Source organism: Podarcis erhardii, assembly GCF_964252035.2.
Source record: "Podarcis erhardii genome assembly, chromosome: 2".
Classification (NCBI taxonomy): Eukaryota; Metazoa; Chordata; class Lepidosauria; order Squamata; family Lacertidae; genus Podarcis; species Podarcis erhardii.
This window is the reverse complement of record NC_138498.1, coordinates 100,276,802-100,292,076: the sequence shown is the minus strand read 5'-3', so window position 1 is coordinate 100,292,076 and position 15,275 is coordinate 100,276,802. Positions and strand designations below refer to the sequence as shown.

Sequence of the window (15,275 nt, the reverse complement as noted above, 5' to 3'; positions counted from 1 at the left end):
CACGCCCCTGTCCCTAGCAGCTTATGAGCTGAAATTTGACACAGGGTGACAAATGGAAGGGAGGGTATACAGGGGAATATGCATTCAGCACAGGATGAGTTTCAGTAGGAAACGTATTCTGAAGCCTCGGCAGAAGACCTGAGATTTGAGATAACAGCTTGTAGGTTTTCAGGGAGTTTGTTCCAGGAATAAGGGGGAGCAAGGGAAAAAGAATGGAGCTAAGCAGCAGGAGACCCAAGCACTCTGGCTTCAAACTACCATGCTGAAGGATGCAAGACTGGCACCAACACTGTACTCTTTCCAGCACCAGATTACGGCATTTTTATTCGCCTAGGTTTTTCAGATTTTTAGCTTGATGAATAGCTTCCGGTCCTTACTTCTCAGACCTTGCTATATTTTGATTTTTGTTCATTAATATTGTGTTGATGTTTTAATGTTTATGTACACTGGCCCATGTTTGGATTCTTGAAATATTATTCTATTTTGTAATTGTACTATAGGAGTTTACTATAATCATTAAGATAATTTAAAATAATTTTTTAAAAAAGGTTGGTGGTGATGCAATAGGTGAGAGAAGTTTGGGGGTGTCAGGAGCTGCCAGAGCTTGGATTAGGACTCTTCACGTGTGGCTGCCCCATGTGGTGAGTCCTTGAACTGCATGCTGTAGCAGCTCCCAAGGAAGCTTTGTCTTTTCAGAGCCTTATCCATCCAATCAGGACAGGGAGACTTCCTGCTAAGCAACAAGGTTTTCCTAAACCCTGGTGTGCTCCCTTGATCATGTATTGCCACAGGGAAACAGTGAAGAGTCTTAGAAGTATCCAAAACTGGCTGGTTTGGTTGTATTGGCCAACAACTCATTGCGTCCATTAAAACAGAAGATCTGTTGTCATCCTAGTTCCCTCCAGATGTTTTGGACCATAACTCCCATTAGCCTCAGTTAGCATAACTGTGCTGGCTGCAACTGATGGGAATTATGCTCCAAAACATCTGGAGGGAACCAGGTCGGCCCTTACTATGAAGGAAAGATCACATCTCTTTTTCCTGCTTGTGGAATTTGCGGGAGGAAGTCTGTCTTAACGTGGATAAGTCCTCTGAGCCTTGCCGTCCCAGAAGTGTTTACAGATGCTTTGTCACTGTCAGCCTGCCTCGCCATGACCTTTTTTCCAGAAGCGTCAGTTTACAAAATGGAAAGAGGTCTGCCTCAAACTCCCATCATGTCATCTCCCTCAACAGCAGCTCATTCGCAGAGTAACCTACTTCTGTCACCGACTGGCCCCATTAGTTTTCAGAACAAATTAGTCTTGATTTCAATAGGAATTTAGTGTCAGATTATCAGACTGCTTTCCGACACAGTTCCTGTACATCTGCCCTAGGGGGAAACGTTGGCTCCCCCCTCCCCCCCTGTAAAATCTGGAGGAACAAACTGGCTATAGTCCAACAGAGTCAAGCGAGCTATTAATGGCGGGTACACTTTTTAGCTATGCAGATAATACATCCTGCATCAGGGCATTGGTCCAGGACTAGAAAACCAGTTAAGGTAACAGGGCTGCAACGCGTTTGCAATTTTAAAGGGAATCCTTGTTGTCCAAAATCAGAAGTGCACTCACTAGGAAGCTCTGTTGGCATGAGACTGCTGCATAAATTAATGCTGGGGGAAAATGAAGAAGGATTGGAAGCTGCCTTATACCGAGTCAGACCACATGTCAGAAGAAGAAGAGTTTGGATTTGATATCCTGCTTTGTCACTACCCGAAGGAGTCTCAAAGCGGCTAACAACCTCCTTTCCCTTCCTCCCCCACAACAAACACTCTGTGAGGTGAGTGGGGCTGAGAGACTTCAGAGAAGTGTGACTGGCCCAAGGTCACCCAGCAGCTGCATGTGGAGGAGCGGAGACGCGAACCCGGTTCCCCAGATTACGAGTCCACCGCTCTTAACCACTACACCACACTGGGTCTCAGGGTTGGAGTCAGGCATAGGTCAGCAACAAAAACAATAGATCACCTGCAGTTAAATCTTTATTCAAAGGAACAAGCCACAGCTCAGGAATAGTGTTCTCAGCAACTCTTCCCGGGTCTTGCCCCAATGAAGCAGTTGCGAGGACTGAAGGTCGCCGCCTTCCCAGGGTCCACCTGGAGTCCTCCTCTCCAGGGTCTTTCCCATGCAGTCTCATGCTGTGTGCACAACCACCTTCTGCTCTTTCATTTCATTTCTCTGTGAGTTCTAGGAGACCAAGGGGGAGACTCCCTGGAGCAGCCTGTCTCTGCTCCATCTCTTGGCTGCCCTCCTCTCCAGCCTCAGAGTCAGAGTCTGAACCAATCTCTGCCATAGCCTCTTCCTGTTCACTAAAGCCTGCTACCTCTTCAGCTTCCGACACCACCTCCTCCCAGTCTGCTTTTTCTTCCTCTGACCACTCATCACCGTCCCACCACCAATTCCCTGGCTCTGAGCCTTCTTCCCTTGGGGGTTTCCTGGTTGGTGCATCCCAGCACTCTTTTGCATCCAGCCAGTCCATGACATCCAGCCAGTCCAGACGTCAGAACGGCTTTTCCAGCCCTATATGCAGAGGCTGGAACCTTCTGCGTGCGAAAAAAATGTGTGGTTTAACATTAATGGTGCAATTCTGTGGTGTCTGGGAGTGTGTCCCAGAGGAGCATCAGATTTTACAGTGGGTGGGGGGAAAGAAAGTAGAGATTCCCTCCCATCTTGCTAGTATGGGTCCAACACAGCTTTGGAATTGGCGGTTTGCCTATTGACTTCATGAGAATCTTGTATAAAAAAACAAACCCACAGCATTAATTGGAACTAATGAGATATTAACAATGAAAAATTTATTAGATAATTTTCACTTAAATTAGTTGCAATAGTCTTTCCTGAACATTAAACAAAAAAGTTCGGCACATGCATTTGTAGTTTAAGTTAGTTAGACAATGTGGCGTATACTTCTGTTTCCTTATTGTAGAGCTCGTGTGAATTACCAGCACCAAAAACAAAGTAGATTTCAACAGTGAACATTCCAGTTGTTGTTGTTTTTTTTAAAAAACAAATCTTTACATTGTGAAATAAGCATAATGGTTATTGAATCAGTTCAACAGCTTCTGCACCTTTTTTGCATACATATTTTCCACAAATCAAAGGCACGATAAAGCCAACGTTAAGTACTTGAAAGCTCAATTTATTGCAAAATGAAAATGAAGCACATGATTAATACCTTCTTTGCAATTAACAGAACTGGAAAGTTCTTATCTCAAGCCAGATTATGGCCTAATAATTCTCATTATGGTTTATATTTTTTTCACATTCTTTTTAATGACGGCAGGTTCCCTGACAGCTCATACTAGGCAGGTTTGACTAATCTCAGTGGGATAACAGTATAAATGTTTGAAGAAATGTCATCCCCCCCACAAAAAGATCTTCAGTACGCTATGTCGATTCTCCAACAACAATGCACATTGATTTAGGAAGGTCACAGTCAGTATTAAGTGGACACACAGTTATCAAAATAACATGGTACTATGCATTGCATTCGCCCTTCACTGCTTAAGTATTCACACGAGAAACTCATTCATTCATGATATGATATATCAGTATGGTTTCACACAGCTACATTTTTGAGTTTTCTTTTGATGTGAGGTATACAGTGGATATCAAAGCACAAACATTTAATTTTAAGGCATGTGTGAAACAGGTACACATCTTCTAAGTGAAAAATCCAATTCCTGTTATTTTGGCTCAAATGACATAATATAAATGTAACCATTTCTCTAGCCCTAATTGGAAAAGCTTTTAAAAAAAATAAAAATGGCCAAGATTCAGAAAGCTGTATCTTACACCCTGAAGGTTTTTGGGCATACCCAATTTGGAGTCCTTTTTTTTGTCTTTTAAAAATTCAATTGGCAAGTCTTGTCACAAATGGCATTTGTGACACTTTCAAAAGTTTCTTGCCATGTTGGAAGGCTGCTATTTTTGAGAAACAAAATTCCCATTGTGTGCTTCCTTGGATCCGGGCCATGATGACCAATAAAGACCGAACTATTCTCTACTATTCCTCCAGGACATTAAAGATGTACCAAAACACCTTACAAAAATTACAAATCACTAACAATGGCATATTATATGAGGAAGAAACCAGAGTGGAAATAGATAGTGGTTACTCATCATATTGTACTCGCAGACCATTGTGAAAAATCACTGAACAACAGGAGCTCTGTGTGAAGTTCCAAACAATTTTTTTTTTTTACACACCAAAAAACTCGTAATTTATTGTGGATAGGTTAGGCTGACCAAATAGAGTTTTACTCCTGGCTGGTTAAAAGAATCCTAAATATGCATTTGAGACAACTTGGGGAATGTTGTGTGTTATATAAAGTCCTTTGCTGGAAGTGTCTTCTATTTCTTCGTCACACTGGCCACTGCCTTCTTGGCAGCATCTTCAAGGTCACTTGCGGCAGTGATTGGGAGCCCACTTTCAGTCAGAATGCGCTTGGCTTCATGAACATTTGTCCCTGGTGGGAGAAAGATGAGGGGAAAAGTTAACTTCCAGTTTTTGTCTTCTAGATTTTGGAGGTTCAGAAGAAGGAGACCGAATGGAGATCCTATTTTACACCTAATGAACATTTTGATGTGAGATCACCACACACGCACACACAACAACAACAACAACAACAACAACAACAACAACAACAACAACTCAGCAGGTTTCCAGTATTCATGACTGCACAGATAATAGGTTTAAGGTTTCAAGAGCCACAGAAATACAACTTCAAGGACAATCTTCTGAAACTTGGAGAGTCCCTGCCAGTGTATACAATACTGAGCAAGGGGCAGAATAATAGAATCGTAAAGGTGGAGGGGATCCCAGGAGTCATCTAGTCCAACCTCTTGCAATGCAGGAAACTCAGCTAAAGCATCCACGGCAGATGGCCATCCAAGCTCCACTTAAAAACCTTCAAGGAAGGAGAGTCCACAACCTCCTGAGGGAGACTATCGAATAGTTCGTACTGTCAGAAAGTTTTTCCTGATGTTTAGCTGGAATCTCCAATGGCCTGATTTAGTAGCTGGATTTCGAAGGGGCAGAGGAACCAGAGACCACATTGCAAACGTGCGCTGGATTATGGGAAAAGCTAGAGAGTTCCAGAAAAACATCTACTTCTGCTTCATTGACTATGCAAAAGCCTTTGACTGTGTCGACCACAGCAAACTATGGCAAGTTCTTAAAGAAATGGGAGTGCCTGATCACCTCATCTGTCTCCTGAGAAATCTCTATGTGGGACAAGAAACTACAGTTAGAACTGGATATGGAACAACTGATTGGTTCAAATTTGGGAAAGGAGTACGACAAGGCTGTATATTGTCTCCCTGCTTATTTAACTTAAATGCAGAATTCAACATGTGAAAGGCTGGACTGGATGAATCCCAAGCCGGAATTAAGATTGCCGGAAGAAATAACAACAACCTCAGATATGAGGATGACACAACCTTGATGGCAGAAAGTGAGGAGGAATTAAAGAATCTTTTAATGGGGGTGAAAGAGGAGGGCGCAAAATATGAAGCTCAATATCAAAAAAACTAAGATCATCGCCACTGATCCCATCACCTCCTGGCAAATAGAAGGGGAAGAAATGGAGGCAGTGACAGATTATACTTTCTTGGGCTCCATGATCACTGCAGATGGTGACAGCAGTCACGAAATTAAAAGACGCCTGCTTCTTGGGAGAAAAGTGATGACAAACCTAGATAGCATCTTAAAAAGCAGAGATATCACCTTGCCAATAAAGGTCCATACAGTTAAAGCTATGGTTTTCCCAGTAGTGATGTATGGAAATGAGAGCTGGACCATAAAGAAGGCTGATCACCAAAGAATTGATGCTTTTGAATTATGGTGCTGGAGGAGACTCTTAATGGTCCCATGAGACTGCAAGAAGATCAAACCTCTCCATTCTTAAGGAAATCAGCCCTGAGTGCAAACTGGAAGGACAGATCCTGAAGCTGAGGCTCCAATACTTTGGCCACCACATGAGAAGAGAAGACTCCCTGGAAAAGACCCTGATGTTGGGAAAGATGGAGGGCACAAGGAGAAGGGGATGACAGAGGACGAGATGGTTGGACAGTGTTCTCCAAGCTACCGACATGACCAAACTGCGGGAGACAGTGGAAGACAGGAGTGCCTGGTGTGCTCTGGTCCACGGCGTCACGAAGAGTCGGACACGACTAAACAACAACAAGTTTTCTGTGTTCTCGTAGAACCTTTTTGATTGGAGATGCCAAAGGTTGAACCTTGGACCTTTGGCATGCAAAGTATATGTTCTACTGCTGAGTAAAAGGTCCTCCTGCTGTATCTTCAAAACAGGCCAATATGTGCTCAGCAGTAAAATTTTTAGGTTAGGGGCAGGAAACTTTTGGCCCTTTAGACATTGCTAAGCTACTACTCCCATCACCCCCAGCAAGCATGGTCAATGAGCAGAGACATTGGGAGTCATAGTCCAGCAACATATGGAGGGCTAATTTTTTCCTACACTGATTTAGATTAAGGTTGCTGCAATGCAGTGCATGTTCCTTGGAACAACAGAACACACTTTTGAGCCTAAGGTTGCAATCCTGTGCACATTTACCTGGACGTAAGCTTAATTTAACAGACAGTGGGACTTACTTCTGAGTAAATATGCACAGGACGGAATAGTAAGAGCCACATTAGCTGATGTTCATGTTCAGTCAACAGCAGCACTGCTTCCCCTTTGGAAAAAAAATGCCATAAATTAAGAGAGACATTTCAGGGAAGTGTGCGTTACACTCTGTCAAGCTCCTATAAAAGGCACATGCATAGCTAAATGAGAGGAGATTAATTAAAAGAGATGACTGATTGCTGCTCACATCCTGTAGCTCTTTGCTCATTAATGCTGGGGAAAAAGATAGGCGCAGTTGAAATGTTCTGGCAGAGTGATCATACAAATTCCAGCTTTCCCAAAAGCCTCCTATGCGCTTTGGGCATCTCCTGACAATGATGGCACCTTTCACGGGGTAGCAGAAAGGGCAATGCACAAGACAAAAAGGTCTGTCAGAAATCGAGACAGGTGCTCCCCCCCTCCCCCAAGCTCTGGAGGCTTTAATAAGCACAGGCACTGAATGTCAATAAGGAAGATCAATACAAAAATGACAAGTGCCGTCTCGGAGCCATCCTGGGAGTGGAGACCTCATTTGGGCCTTGGGTAAAATATCCACACGTCTATGTTGGGACTAAAGCTAGAAAGAGGACAGTCACCTTTATGTTTCATTCCTGGAGCAGTAAAGCGTGGCAATAAATCAACGGGAAGGGGATCAGTGTCTGGCTGTATAACGTGGAACAGATATATTTCCCCCATGTAAGTCAGGATGGCAGGAACATACAGAGCTGTTTTAGACAAGTCCATTGTCTGCATTGATTGGAAGAGGCTCTCCAGGGTCTTGGACCGGGGACATTTTCCAGCCATTCCTGGACATGCCAGAGGTTGGACCAGGGACCTTCTGAATGGTCTACCAGTGATCGGCAGCTCTTCTAGTTAAGTAGGGCCGGCTGGCTAAGTCTTATGCAACAAGTGCAACAAGCATCAAAGCGGCTCAATAAATATGCACCAATGAAGTATTATTCAAATGCCTATGCCCTACAGGAGCTGGTCTACTACTATGCATTTATACTAGAGATGGGGAATGTGATCTTCCAGATGCTGATGGACCACAAGTCCCGTCATCCTTGCTGGATGGGGCTGATGGGAGTTGGAGTCAAGATGTCAGCATGGTCAATGGTTAGAGATGATGTAGTACAGAATATCTGTGGGGGGCATCATGTTGGGGGAAGGCTGGTTGAGAGACTTATTTTTATTCAGAGCGGATGCTCAAGAAGTTCAATTCTCTGTTAGTCTTCAATTTCTACACCTGAACACAAAATAAGCAGAGGCTTACGCCCGTTCGTTAAGTAACTACATTTCAATTGGATGAAATGAGTTTCACATACCAGGAATATTAGTAGGTGGCTTAAATCACCACTAACCAGGGAGCTGAAGAATTATCTTAATTGTGGCGGATGGAAAAATTCTTGCAAAATCTTTCCCTCAAATTGCATGTGAGTGAGAACATCGATCTTTAAGTTTAAGAGCCAGTGGTTTCACAGTCCCAACAGCAGGTAAAATCTCTCCATCTCAATTGCAGGAAGGCCAGTTCAATAGTGTTTACTCAGCTTCGAACTGTAAGTAACAAAACCACTGAAGACCACTTACATTAGTCATTTACCACCCACTGTGATAGGTTTAGCCTGTTTCTTTGTTCAAAGTATCGCCAAACTTGCAATACTTCTTGTTATAGTAATGTACTAAATGCACCTTTGCACTGAATATACCCATGAAAAGATTATCTTGATTCAACTCATTTACCTCCAATCAAAACTGCTTGATTGTGATGCACGGAGGGAAACTGAAAAAACAATCTTTTTTTCAAAAACGGGATGGAGCAGAGGAACCTCCTATCATACAGTAGCCATGGTTTGACTTTACCTGGCAGAAATTCCAACTAAGTCATCAGAGAACAGAGCCAGGCTCTATCTGTATAATTCAGCTGATTTCATTGCTGTGCTCTTCTGTCTTGTTGAATGGTTAAACCAAAGCCCGTGACCTTCCAGATGCGAACTCAACACATACCTCTTTGGCAAAGCATCATTTCCCTTTCTAGGGTCAGATAGGTCTAGAAGGCTATGCAATGTTCACACAGCATAGGAAGAAAGCATGGAGGTTACAAAATGCAGGCACACAAAAACCAAGGCTAATACATTCTATCTAAAAGGTTAAACGCAATTGATATTGGGACAGTTAGTGCAGAATCTATATCTATATCTAATATTCAATCAAATATCACAATTTTTGCATCATTGTTGAACTCTAACTTCCATCAGCCTCAGCCAGCATGACCAATGAGAAGAGATGATGGGCACCATTGTGCAAAAACAACTGGAAGACCACAGGTTCCCCATCGTGATTTTTAAATAGTTTAGCACAATGTGCACAAGCCTGCCCTCTCATTGAGGACTGCATGCTCCGCTCACCCTTTCTTCCTATGTGACTGCTTTTAGTTAACAGAAAATTCCCATGCTGCCCAAACTGAAAATTGTGGTTAATAATAACAACTATGGTTTGTTTAAAGAAGTCAGTTTTCATAAACAGTGTTTCAAAATGACATGTTTTAAACTAACCAGAGTTAGTGTTAAGCACAGTTTGTTACACCTGGTGGCAAGATAAACCATGGGTAAGGGAAGAGGAAAGCTTCTGAATTTCTCCTCAGGAGGAGAGGCTGAGTATGCAAAGCTCAGGAGGTGGCCATTTGGGACTGTGCATGAGCAGGGAATTATCCTTATGATTAATTGCTACAAAACACTCAAGAGTTATGAATTGACTTATCTGACATTTAAAAGACTGGGATAGCTCCAGCTTGAACAAAACTCTTGAATGTGTAGTGAAGCCCTGTGGAGTCTTAAAATGCAATCAGAAGAGTTCAGGCCAGCTCTAGTTAAAAGGGACTTCTGACGCAACATTTTAAAGGAAAAGTGAACTTTGGCATGCAGTGCCGGAGATCTGGAGAGGTATACATAAAAACCTTACAATAAGTTTTACTTTGATTATGCACCAAGTGTGCTGAAAAACACATAAATAAGGTCACGGAAACTTCTTCCAAAGAAGAGCTTATCTGGGCCACTTTTTGTTGATAATTGGCAATCTCTGAAAAACTATCACTTGGCAGTGCTCAGAGCTTCCTTCTGCCCTGTTTTCTTTCTGCACACATAATGCAGCCCCAATGCAGCTTCCAAAAGACAAACACAGTTTTGACCTTAACTCCCTCTTCCTTTGCCACTAGAATGTAATTAATGTCATCTCAATATTTAACAATTTGTGCTGCTTCAGCCCTTTTAATCGGAGATAATCCTAAATGAGAGCAGAAGGATGTTAGTCATTCTGGAGACTACTGCTTATGCTCATGAATATGCCAGGACGTTTCCACAGAATGTGAAGATAAATTATAATCAGGTCACTTCAGGACGAGAATGGGGAATTTTTAAACGGGATAAGATGCTGAACCAATTTAAGCTTCCAAATTGCATCAAGATCATTTTAATTTGGGTGTGTGTGTGCCAAATTCTTTTTATACTTTCATAGAGGGATTTTAAGATTTTATTTTCCTGCTCTTGATATCCCCTTTGCCAACTTTTGTATCAACAATACAGAATCCCTCCTGCAGTATATTGACTTTCGGTGTCTTCAGTTCACGTAAAATCTTAGGTGAACTTTTCATTCACTAGGTAAAGTGGTTTACTTGTGCAAAAGAGCCATGAACGAGTAGCTTTTAGGTTTCCGGTACACTAATTTCTCTAACTTTCCATGTTTGAGTACTCAGAACATTGAAAATCGCAGAGGCAACTGCAGCTGAGAACCATGAAACTCCCCTGCTCCTTTTAGGGAATGAACAATATGCTCTGAGAGGAAAAGATTCTGCAAATACATCCAAAGTACTGTGTGAAATGTCCTCCCGCATTCCACCAAGATATTGAAGTTTTGAAATGAAATTGTTGAAAAACTGGAGTATCACAGATCAGCTGGAAAGCATTTCAAAAGCCAAATTGTCCAATCCCCTATCAAAGTAGGAAATACAGCTTCCCTGACAGGTGACCATCCAGCCTCTGCCAATAAACCTCTAATGAAAGAGCCTATCACCTTCTGAGGCAACCTGTTCCATTGCTAAATAGCTTTCCCAATCAGTTTCCCCTAACACTTAGTCAAAATCTTCCTTCTTCTAATTTGAACCCATTGTTTTAAGGTTCTGACAACCCTGGGTTTGTCTTATGACATGTGGTGGTGTTGTGCTAAAATACAGTGGTACCTCAGGTTACAGACTCCGCTAACCCAGAAATAGTACCTCGGGTTAAGAATTTTGCTTCAGGAAGAGAACAGAAATTGTGCAGTGGCGGCGTGGCAGCAGCGGGAGGCCCCATTAGCTAAAGTGGTACCTCAAGTTAAGAACAGTTTCAGGTTAAGAACAGACCTCCAGAATGAATTAAGTTCTTAACCTGAGGTACCACTGTAGCAGTCAGCACATTCCACCTTGAGCAATTATTTGCTGATGCTAGCAGGCCTCAAAACTGAGGTGCATGGCTGAAATGGCTGCAGATGGTTGCTGGAACTGTCTTCAGGGAAATGTCACTGAGAGATCACTCTGAGGTTGTCACTCTGGTGTATTACAGGCTTGGCACTTTTGAAACGTCATGAAACATCAAGCCAGGACATCTAAAACCATACTAGTGTCCTGCTCCGTCCTTACTCGGCAGCCTTCCCTAAACCAAATTCCTTGTTCATTTTGCCACATCAAAATGCTTAAGGGAATGTTAATGAGATCCTCCTAAAAGAAAGCTAATTATACTAGCAGCTTTCTTCTAATGACACCCCTTAGCTGTTAACCATAAAGGATTATTTCTGCTACATAGATGAGATATTTCTAAAACATGTGGGAGAGCAATATGAGCAGGGCAAGAGACAGCCGGGCTTGAATCCAACTAGGTCATTGCACGAGCGAAACGGCATTGGGCAATGGAAAACCACCTGCACCCACCCCAAATCTGCTCTGAGATTTTACTTAACCTTTTTTCCATAGCAGATTTGAGTGCGGGACAGGGGGCACGCAGGAAAAATAAAGGGAGGGGAGTTCTGTTGTGTTATCCAACTACTTAGTTGGCTAAATGACAGTTCTGACCCAAGCATGCAAGTATATCTCAAAAGTTGCCAAGGGACAGAGGACCTTAAGGTCCATGAATAACCATAGTTTAGAGGTCCCAGGCTCTAAGGAAGTCAGACTATCCTCCACCAGGGCCAGGGCCTTCTCAGTGATGGCTCCGACCTGGTGGAATGCTCTGTCCCATGAGACTAGGGCCCTGCAGGATTTAACCTCCTTCTGCCGGGCTATTCCGCCTGGCCTTTAATTTGAATTCAGCCTGATCTTTTATTTCCCTCCCCTTCCCTCCCCTCCCCCTCCCCTTTTATGAAGATTACCCACTCTGAGACCCCACAGCTAATTCTCCCCTGGCCTCCTCGCTGGCCCAAGTAGGACTAATTCAGCCAGCTAGCCCTGGTGACTAGCTAATGCTTATTAGATGGATTTCCCCCAAATTGATTTTTGAACTTTGAATTTTATTGTTATTCATGTTTTTATACTGTATTTTATGCTGCTTCTATGTTGTATTACAATTAAGTGTTTAAAATTTGTTGTTAGCTGCCCTGAGCAGGGCGGGGTATAAATAAAATTATTATTATTATTATTATTATTATTATTATTATTATTATTATTATTAAAGCCATTAAAAATGAGTGAAAAGGGAACGTAGTAAAGATTCTCACTAATGGCAAGGAATAATCAGCGGTTTGTTTTATCCAAACCATTTTTTTTTTTAAATCTCTTCTCTGGTGTTTTGGTTTTCATTTTTTTTTTTTTTACTCAAAAGTTACATGCGGCTCCACAAAGGACATTAAACAGAATTGATGTGAGTAAAAGTTTCCATGCAAAAAAAGTAAAATGGACAAAGTCGGGCGTTCTCACATGGAATATAAACGGGTGTGAGTAGTTCATACGATATCAGTTGCACAAAGCAAACACTTGAATTAAACTGTCTTGCAGAAATGAAAGGAAACAGGCAAATGATGTACAGGCAATAGATAGACTATGAGCAAAATTAACTATGCACAGCATGGTGAGGTTTATTAAAAGCAGAGGAGACATTTCCAGGATGTCAAGAAACAGAAGCTAAAAGCCTTCCATGAACTAAAACAGGTGGAAGCAACCAATTGTTTGCACCCCGTTCCTGCCACAAAGCACGGGAATTTGATAAACCTTGCTTATGAGTGAGAATGAATGAAAATATCACCAGAAAATATAGCAAAGACTGAAATATTTGAAACCTAGAAAGCTCAAGAAGCAGGCCTTTTTTTGGGGGGGGGGGGGAGAAGCTTCCCCCTCTAAACTAAACCAGCATTAACCTCCTGCCACTGGATGGTGTTAGAGAACTGTAAACAGGTTTCCAACGCAAAGCTATCAAAATAATCTGCACTTTGCTTGCACGAAAGCAAGTTTGACAGAGAAAAGGCATGGGATTTGAAGAGAGATTTATACTGCCTTACTCCAGTCACACCGGATAATAGGGAAGATTTCCCTCAAATTTTAACTCTTGCAAAGTGGGGCAAAATGATGAACCGTTTTATTAAATACACTGAGGAGCTGGGCACCAAACAAATTTGGGCCTCTGATGGCCTGACAAATATACATCTGTTTTCCACATTATTTATTTATTATTTTTATTTATTATTTTACTTTTAGAAGGTACAGTAAAGTTACTTTTAGATGCATACTTGCATCTGAAGATGAAAGATATGGCAAATGTCTGTGAATTTTCATTTCATTTCTCAGGTTTCAGATAAGTGTCCTGAATTATAAGAATAGGTTCCCAAACATTTATTGCAGATCCGTGGAGAGATTAAAAAAAGAAAAAAGAAAAACATGTCAAATTTTCATGCAAGATGCTGCACAGCGTAAAACAATTATACAAAAACAGGGGGAGAAGCACAAGATCGGCAGTGCAGATCCATATACACTTAGGTTCCGCTATGCAAACCTAATTCGTTCCTGAGAAACGGTTCATAGGGCAAATATTTGCATAACGAGTCGAGCATTTCCATTATTTCCTGTGGGAAAAATTCTAATGTGTTCCTAACCAAGGAAGTTTAATTCCCAAATGATTTTTAAAAGTCCAGCAAAACCCTAAACAACAGTATTATTATAAGGAGAGATCGTACTCGTATTCCCATTGGGAGAATTGTTCAGGATGCTGAACAATTTCTTGCTGATTTGTATGAATGCAGGTTCCATCTTTCAGAGCACAGAGAGAATAAACACCATGGCGCATCCAGCACAACTGGATGCCTTCATTTGCCCCAGCTGAAACAACGGTTGGACTTCACACTCCTCCACTGACAGACGGATGCCCACAACAACATAGCCCTGCTACCCTCCATGTACTGGGCAGGGAAGTGTCTGCAGCAGGGCTCTGGCTGTACTTGTGGTGGATCCCCAAGTGATTCAGGAACCCTCCCTCTCAAGATCCTAAATTGTGCAAGGAACCTCTGTAAGCACAACAGGCTCCCCAACTCACATGTTTGTCTTTGCCTCGGCGGGCTAGGCAGGGAGGTGCGATGCGGCTTGATTCCTCACTACGCCTCGTGTTGTGTGCTGCACACCTAAACAGGGCTAAAGAGTAGCACAGCTGCTTGCCTAGTAATTAGTCTTGGGATTCGTCATCTCTATATCTGGCTGCATGAAGCCACATACAAATCTATGCCTTGCTTGATGCGGTGGGACAGTTAGTAATGTCCCCCGGCTTGTTTCCACTAGAGCTCCCCCACTTGGATGCTACGCTCCATCTTTTGCAGCATGTATCTGAGTCCAAAAGGTATGCCTTCACTATTAAGCATGGATTACTCAAAAAGGTGCCTCTTAAATCAGGCTTCCTCAACCTTGGCCCTCCAGATGTTTTGCGACTACAATTCCCATCACCCCTGACCACTGGTCCTGCTAGCTAGGGATTATGGGAGTTGTAGGCCAAAAACATCTGGAGGGCCAAGGTTGAGGAAGCCTGTCTTAAATCAATAACAAAATTTTGATGTGGAACAGCAGGGAAACATGCTCAAAGGCATTTTCACCATGCTTGATTCAACCATTTATTCTGGAGATGAACATCTGCGTTTGTCAGATGTCGAATTTTAACTGCTTTGTAGTGTCTTCTGCAGGAATCTGGTATCTACATACTGTAATAGGCGGACGTTTATCATCTGCATATGTTACACCAATGCATGGTGTAAGTAAGCCAATGTAGATCTTTTAAGACCATTGTTATGTGGTCTTGGCGGCCACTCCTGGTCACCAGTCTAGCTGCCGCATTCTGGATTAGTTGTAGTTTCCAGGTCACCTTCAAAGGTAGTCCCACATAGAGTGCATTGCAGTAGTCCAAGCGAGAGATAACTACAGCATGCACCACTCTGGCGAGACAGTTTGCGTGCAGGTAGGGTCTCAGCCTGCGTACCAGATGGAGCTAGTAAACAGCTGCCCTGGACACAGAATAACTAAAGAGAAAGAGATTGTGGTTTGTTTATTCATTCAGTGGTGTATTGAGGAGATTTCTTATTCATTTAATACAAGGGAACAGGTGTGTCCCTGCATAAAAGTACA

General features: G+C 42.5%; 1 protein-coding gene across 1 annotated transcript in view; it reads right to left on the bottom strand.

The window, feature by feature from the left end:
* Nucleotides 1–2,810: 2,810 nt before the first annotated feature.
* Nucleotides 2,811–15,275, bottom strand: part of SUCLG2 (succinate-CoA ligase GDP-forming subunit beta) — a 219,745-nt gene continuing 207,280 nt past the window's right edge. The window contains exon 11 of the mRNA XM_081853591.1: nt 2,811–4,501. Within this exon, the coding sequence (XP_081709717.1) occupies nt 4,386–4,501 (116 nt within the window). The 3' untranslated portion in view covers nt 2,811–4,385. The remainder of the gene's footprint in view (nt 4,502–15,275) is intronic.